The sequence below is a fragment of the Alligator sinensis genome, unplaced genomic scaffold, assembly GCF_000455745.1.
Source record: "Alligator sinensis unplaced genomic scaffold, ASM45574v1 scaffold404_1, whole genome shotgun sequence".
Lineage (NCBI taxonomy): Eukaryota > Metazoa > Chordata > Crocodylia > Alligatoridae > Alligator > Alligator sinensis.
The window spans coordinates 4,416,318-4,424,153 of NW_005841839.1; the positions used below are offsets into that span (position 1 = coordinate 4,416,318).

The window sequence follows — 7,836 nt, forward strand, 5'->3', positions numbered from 1 at the left end:
AGTGTTCAGGTATCTCCCCCAGCCCTCCTTCCCTAGCATTTCTCACCACTGGTTCAGACCAAACACTGGTGTATTAACCACTATACCAACAACCTGCCCAAGGTAAGTCTGGGTAATATGGAGGTAGCAATGCTGCTGGCCCTGAGTGGGCTGGTCTACATTGGCACTCCTCAGGTTTTATCTCCTGATGGAGCTTCACTACAGCTTCTGCCAAAATGGGAACTGGCCCAGAACACATTAGGTGTAGAAGACCATCTGCACTGGGAGCAACCATAGCTGCCAACAGTGGCAGTGACCTACAGAAGGTCTTTCTGGGGGTAACCCCATTTTCAGCCTGCCTTGCATCTTACCTGGGTAGTGTGTGTGAACTCCCGGAGTTGCTTCCTGATCTCTGCCCAGCCCTCCTCATCTAGCTTGCTAAGAGAGAACAGTGGATTGTAATTATGACCAGGCACGGTAAGAAGGCAGGGTAGATTTACACCTCACAGACTAACTAAACTTCAGTTAGCTTGACTTCAGATGAACATGGCTTACTACTTCCCCCAGATGCAGAAACCAGACCATCTGTAAGATGCAATGGCTGCCACTACTGTATTCCCATCAGCTCAGAGAGCATAGAGCTCAGATCCTCTTCCAGTCTAATTCCCCATCTCTGTGTCATATCACCTGCCTGGGTAAAGAGAACCATAGTCTTCTACTAACCTTGGATCTCCACTGAAGTAGCTGGATTTACCACAGGTCAGTATTAATGTACATATAGTGGAAGGGATTTTGTGGCGAAATGATCATTATCCTAACACTGCAGGGTTGAACTTTATAGGAAACAGAGGCCAAGGGAAAAATAAATGCTAAACACAAGCACTTTATTCTCTATAGTTGTGCACAAATCCTCTTTCTAATGTGAAGTATAAAAAAAAAAAAAAAAGCAGTGTTAAGATAGGCTATTTGTGGCAAAATGTACAGCCAAACCGTGGGAAAATTCTTCCTATTTTGTCTTGGACTGAATAAGCAAAATATAGGTCACATCTGATGATCAGGGAATTCCGATTGTATAGAGAGAATGGTATGAACTGAGGAATGCATTGTGTTCAAACTGTGTGGCCCATATGGTCTTCACTGGGTTATTAAGAGCTCCCTCTGGTGGCTATTTTAGCAACTAGGAGATGTCTATTGGTAGAAGAGAGGGACGGTACTTTCATGTTAAGTAAATTAAATGAAACCAGAAATTACTTAACAGCAAAATATAACTGACCAACAGTAAATGGATTTATACAGCAATGGCTTTCATTGAAACAGTTCTGGTTTAATACCATTCATTGTTAGTCTAGCGGTGACTGAATTTAAATTAGCAACAGAAACAAGGACTATAAGAAGTCCTTCTTTAGGTATGTAGGGAACAGGAGGAAAACAAATGAAAGCATGGGGCCATTGCTTAACAACTCAGGACAGCTGGTTACTGACACTCAGAAGAAAACTGAACTCCTGAATGACTATTTTGCTTCAGTATTTCACCGGACTAAGGGGAAAGTCATACTAGATAAGGTTCAGAATGAGCATGGTGGGCATGACCGTATTCCTACTGTTGACGTTGAGCTGGTGTGTGATCAGTTAGAAAAGTTAGACATTTATAAATCAGCAGGACTGTATAAACTTCATCCGAGAGTGCTGAAGGAGCTAGCCAAAGTTATTTCAGGATCTCTGGCAAAACTCTTCCAAAACTTGTGGCACTTGGGGGAGGTTCCTGAAGACTGACAGAGGGCCAATGTTGTGCCCATCTTCAAGAAGGGGAAGAGAGAGGACCCAAGCAACTAGAGGCCAGTTAGCCTAACTTCTATCTCAGGGAAAACCCTGAAAAAATTCATCAAGGAGTCTATGTGTGATATGCTTAGAGAAGGTAGGATTATGAACAACAGCCGGCATGGCTTCATCATGGGCAGGTCTTGTCTTACCAATCTCATCTCCTTTTATGACCAGGTAACTCGCAACCTGGATAAGAGAGAGGAGGTTGACATTGTATACCTAGACTTCGAAAAGGCCTTTGATCTGGTATCCCATGACATTCTCACAGGAAAATTGGAGGATTGTGGGCTTAACTGCTCAACAGTCACGTGGGTAGGAAGCTGGCTGCAGGGTAGGACCGAGAGATTTCTAATGAACAGATCTGCATCGTCCTGGCGAGAAGTGTCCAGTGGTTTCCCTCAGGGATCTGTGCTTGGTCCAGTGCTTTTCAACATCTTTATCAATGATTTGGATGTAGGGGTGAAGAGCTGACTGGCCAAGTTCACAGACAACACCAAGTTATGGGGGAGCATCGTCATGCTTGAAAATAGGCAGACCTAGACAGGCTGACAAGTTAGGCAGAACAGAACCAGATGAAGTTCAACACTGAGAAGTGTAAAGTGCTCCATCTGGGGATGAACAGTCCACAACATACTTACAGGCTCAGTGGTGTCAAACTGACTAGAACCACAACCGAAAAGGGACCTAGGGGTAATAACAGACCATAGCATGAACATGAGCCATCAGTGTGATGCTGTAGCCAGCAGGGCAAACAATACTCTGGCATGCATCAACCGATGCATCTCAGGCAAAACCAAAGAAATGATTCTTCCACTTTATTCAGCATTGGTGAGACTGCAGCTGCATCCAGCTCTGCATCCAGTTCTGGGCACCACACTTCAACAAGGATGTGGAAAAGCTTGAGAGAGTCCAGAGAAGAGCCACTCATGTGATCAGAGACTTGCAAGGCAAGCCATATGAGAAAAGACTGCGGGACTTGGGTCTCTTCAGCCTAAAAAAGAGAAGGCTGAGTGGGGACTTGGTAGCAGCTTACTGCTATATCAGGGGAATACATCAAGGGCTTGATGAACAACTGGGCACCATTGGGGAAAACCAGGTGTAATGGCCACAAACTCATGGAAGACCGTTTCAGGCTTAACACTAGGAAAAACTTCTTCATAGTTAGGGTGTCCAGACTGTGGAATAAGCTCCCTCCATAGATGGTGTAATCACCTACCCTGGAAATCTTCAAGAGGAGACTGGATGGTCACATCACTGGGGTCACCTGACCCCAGTTGTCTTTCCTGCCTAGTGCAGGAAGGCTGGACCTGATGGTCTTGCGAGGCCCCTTTCAGCCCCTAACAAACTATGAATCCATAAGCAGCAATAGCAAGGGTAACAGCATCAAGATATAAAGACATCCATTCTTTGTGGTTGTATACATTCCTAGGCATCTACAAGATACTTAGCCGAACCCATCATAAAGATGAAGACTGGGTTATTTTATACCTTATACCTCAAAGAGTTCCAGTGAAAAGAGAGTTCTACTCAGGGGTTAGGGCACCCAGCATGGGGGGAAAATAGAGTCTGGCAGGAATCTCTCATTTGTCTCACACTGGAGCCTACCAGTTGAGCATGTGACTTTAATTCAAAAGAATTACAGATCTGGATCTCCATAAAACCTGAAGTCTCATTTGAAATCCATCACACTCCTGACTCCCTACTTAAGTTTTTTAGATAATTTTAAATTATAATACTGCATTCTGTCATTCATCCCCAGCCCGATTTCCTGAAAAATAACTGCTCCTCACATCATCGTTCATGTGAAGTCCAGTTAATTGGACAAGTCATTGTTAAGTATCTGTTCTGTACAGGTTCTTGTGCCACCCTTATCTCTGTAATGTCTGGGGACCTTCTGCATGAGCAATAGTAATGTGGCTAACATCTGCCACATGTAACCACTTCCTCTTAAGGAATAGAACTATTTGGGGCAGTGGACTGTTGGCCATAGTAGAGCTTGAAGACAAGATACTGAAGATATGGAAACCTGTCTCTTGACAAAAATGATTCTAACTTTGTTTTGTCTGTTCATACGTCCCAAGCAGCTTGATCTAAGAAGGCCTAGTTTGTCTGCAACTAATATGTAGGACACCAGGAATAACACTTGCAGGGAAAAAATGTTAGCACTGGAGAGTAAGAGAGTCCCCACTGCACACCCCGATTGCCTTTGTTTGCACCTGTTCCAAGAGAACAGATGCTACCAAAGAGGTGTCTGACATCCGCTTTCTGTTGAGTGTAAAAGACTGAGTGAAATGAAGTGGGGGCAGTGTCTTCTTTCAGTGCTCAGGACATGGGGCTCTGCCTGTCCCACACCTACAGTAGACTCTATAGAAAGGGGATTTTAGCTTATGTTTTAAAGTCAATGTATTCTCAGTCCTCACCGATTTGGACGAGCATTTGTTTGTTCTCTCTTTTTCTGTGACCTCTAGTAATAGAATAATTTAGCAGTCAGAGAAGAGTAAGGACTGACTCGTATTATTAAATAAGTGCCAGGAAGACAAGCAGGGGAGGTACCTGTCACAGCAGGGGCTAAATAGCCCAACTCCATGATCCTCTCTAAGCCTGCAAGCATGCTCACCTATCAATGGGGTTAATGTATCAAGAACATCCTACCTCTGTCTTGTTTAACTTACCCATCTAAAGCCTTGCTCTCTCAAAGCACTTGGGCACTTGAGCTGAACTTTAAGCACCCTTGAAGTTATTGCGACTGACATGATTAAAACTAAACTCATAGATAAGAGGTTTGTTGAATCAAGGAATAAATGATTAATTCATTTTATGCTGTATCCTCTTTCTTTCATGTTCTATTGAACTTGAATGTTTTTCAATCAGCTCTGCCTGCCCTGGCCCTATGTACAACCTGATCCCACTATAGCTGAAGAAAATGCTGAACCTAGAGGGTAATAAAGGGTGTGGGGCAGTGCCTCAGACTTGTATTAGAAATACTGGGGGAATAGCAGTAAACAGACAGTACTTACTGCTGAGGAGATAGCCCTAGGCCAGATGTTTCACTCAGTCTTTTCTGCAGACAAAAGGAGAATGTTTTTGTGAGCATTGCCTCAATGGAATCTTGAAAGTCCCTGTTTCTCTTCAGGTACCAACACTGGACACCTCTCAGAGTTGCTAATGACCATAGTCTGCCAGATACCACCATGCTGGACATGACAGCACTGCTTGGACATCCTATCTATTACACAGAGATGCAAAAAGCTTCAGGTAATGCCATGTTCTAGTACAGCATCCTGGATTCCAATAGGAAGTACAGGTACAAGTAGGAAAAGCAAGAGATCAAACCAAACCTGCCTGTTCAAGCAAAATCTCCCCAGAAGTACAGAGGCACAGCAGTGAAAGCAGAGCATACCTTCTCCTGCAGTTCATGCAGCTGTATCTCCAGTTTTTCTTTGTCCTCTCGCAGCCTATTTAATTCCTGCATTGTGCCTGTCAGCAGTTCTGTGTCTGTGATGATGAAATGGAACTCGGGGGGGCCAGGATCTAGCTCACGGCTGCCAAGGGACTGGATCTGCTCACGCTGCATCCTAAACAAACCAGCAGAGTAGTCACTGGCACATCACATGATGGATACCAGTAAGTAACAACATCTAGTAATAACAGTGATGGGGAGGTAACAGCTCCGTAAATTACTGTCCACAGATATCTACACACTCAGTGCCAATGAAGGTATGCATAGGCAAAGCAAGGCAGCACCATGCAGAAATGCCTCAAGGCTAACTCCATGCACAACAGCTCTGGACTCAAAAACCATGTCCTTGGTAGAGCTTACTAGCTTGCAGACAGTACTGTGCTAACAGGACTTTTGATTTCACAGCTAACACAGACATCCCAAGGAGCCAACCCAACTACTGAGATGCCCAGGACTGGTCCAACAGCACTCATAATAGTCATTGGAGTGGTTCTGCTGGAAGCTAATACTAGAGTTATAGATCCACAACAGCCAGTGGACCTTGGCTACTCCCTTCAGCACCATCACTAGGGCTGGCAAAGCCCATAGAGTGTGGCTAGGGGTGTTAGAAGGAAGGAACATGTAGCATAAGTTAACATTGTATTTACATTGCACCCTCTGGTTGCAGAACCCCAAGAAGTTTAGAAAGTGTAGCAAGTCTTTAGCTCAGATTTCACTTATGAAGACACCAAGGCACAAAGATGCAAAGGCCTACAATTTTCAGCAGTGTCTGCATTTTAGATGCATCACTGGAGACACCTCACCCAAGAGTGCTAAGTGACAGGGCACAGACAGATGTATGCCCTGGGTGGATATGAAATATGTTACCCAGCTGCATGATTCTATAGCAAAACTGCTCCAACCCGTTTCACTCAGGGACAGGGTTAGGCTGATGTAATTAACTTGTATCACTACAGGATTGTTTCAGGAGACTTTAGCCACAGCAAAACAGCTGAGGCATGCTCCTGAGCAGCAGCTCCCTTCCCTTTGTAAAGTAGAAAAAGGTACCCAACAAAGAGAAACCAGTCTCTAGCCTCCAAACTCTCTAATCTAACCACTAGCCCCTAGCTGTTTGGTGCTCTTGTTACATCAAACGTAAAGAGCACAGGCTATTCTGCCCAGTATTCTCTTACCAGGGTGCTTTTGAGGAAGGACAGCCTTGAAAGACTACAAGAAGGACCCTTTTGCACCTAGTTCTGCCCTACCTGTAAGCAATCAAGAGGTTTTCGTGCTTCTTGACCAAGTTCTGCATGCGCTTCTTGTACCCACGGGCAGCTCCAGCCAGCTGCTCCTCCCGGGATTTATGGGAGGCCCGAATGTCCTTGAGCATGCTGTCCACAAACGGCTTCATATGGGCACGATCAGCTGGTGCTTTGCCAGGCCCCTTGGAAGCCTTTGATTTGCTGTCCACATATTCCTTTAAACACACAGAGAAAAAAACCAGGACAAAGAGATTGATGAGACACCAGACAGTGACTCCCAAGGACATATAACTGATGTGTTAGGATAGTCACTTTTTCTTCTGCGTACAGGCACATAGAAGAATTCATACCTCCATATTTACCACGTAGCATTTAGAGCTACACTACATTTTAAGTGTAGTGTACACAAACTGGGCTCCATTATGTCCTTCTGAGACAGAGGAGTTATTGTCTCTTCTTTAGAGACAGGAAAACTGAGGCAAGGAGACATTAAATGATTTGCCTGTGGAAACACAGCGAGCCAGAAGTAGATCTCAGTGCTGCTGGCTTCTAGTCCTGTGCTCACTCCATCAGGCTACACTGTTATTGCCTTTTTTTTAATTAAACCAAACTACTCATACTGGCAAAGCACTCCTTTGATTATTTTCCTGATCCACCCCCATTTTGTATTCTCTGTACTGACCACCTCTTTGCACCAGTAGCTCAGTTGGCAAAGGCTCTCAGCTACTACCTGTAATTAAGCCAGGATAGATTTCTTCCAAACTATTGATTGTCTTCCTTAATGAGCTCTTCCACTGAATGTAACCAGCATTCAATGCAGGTCCTACACCCTGGAACCACACCTGACACTTCTGAGTCTTCAGTAATCCTCTGGAGACCTACTGACATGACATGTCTACATGCCTCTGTAGATCTGCTGAATGTATTCCTAAAGTACTCTCCAGTCATTCACATTACAAGAGTCTGTGGTACAGCAGGAGATGTGCAAGGGTCATGGATGATGAAACATGTCAATGTTTCTTCTTGAAAGAACAAATAGAGATTTAATCACCAGAGACAATACAGTCACCACACTGAGTCCCTAACAGTCTGGCCTGCTGAGACTGGCTTCTAGGGCACTGGGATTAGTAGCCAATCAGAAGTACTCACAATAAATAAAAAACCCCAATACGATTACTAATGGACACCAGTTAGGCCACACTGGGGGCATGGTTAGGCCGCCATAAACCTAGAGAAGAGAGCATTCTCAGTACCTGCTACAACCAACAGACCCAGAGTAATTCAGATACAACAACACATTCCACCAACCAGTAGTTCAGAGAGAGAAAGGAAAGG

At 44.5% G+C, this 7,836-nt stretch overlaps 1 protein-coding gene across 1 annotated transcript in view; it reads right to left on the reverse strand.

Annotated features, from left to right (window-relative positions):
• Positions 1-7,836, reverse strand: part of CCDC78 (coiled-coil domain containing 78) — a 31,848-nt gene that overhangs the window by 2,413 nt on the left and 21,599 nt on the right. Inside the window, exons 16-19 of the mRNA XM_006015596.3 lie at positions 6,505-6,724; positions 5,201-5,375; positions 4,818-4,861; positions 351-417 (exon numbers count right to left, since the gene is read on the reverse strand). Coding sequence (XP_006015658.2) covers positions 351-417; positions 4,818-4,861; positions 5,201-5,375; positions 6,505-6,724 — 506 coding nt within the window. The remainder of the gene's footprint in view (positions 1-350; positions 418-4,817; positions 4,862-5,200; positions 5,376-6,504; positions 6,725-7,836) is intronic.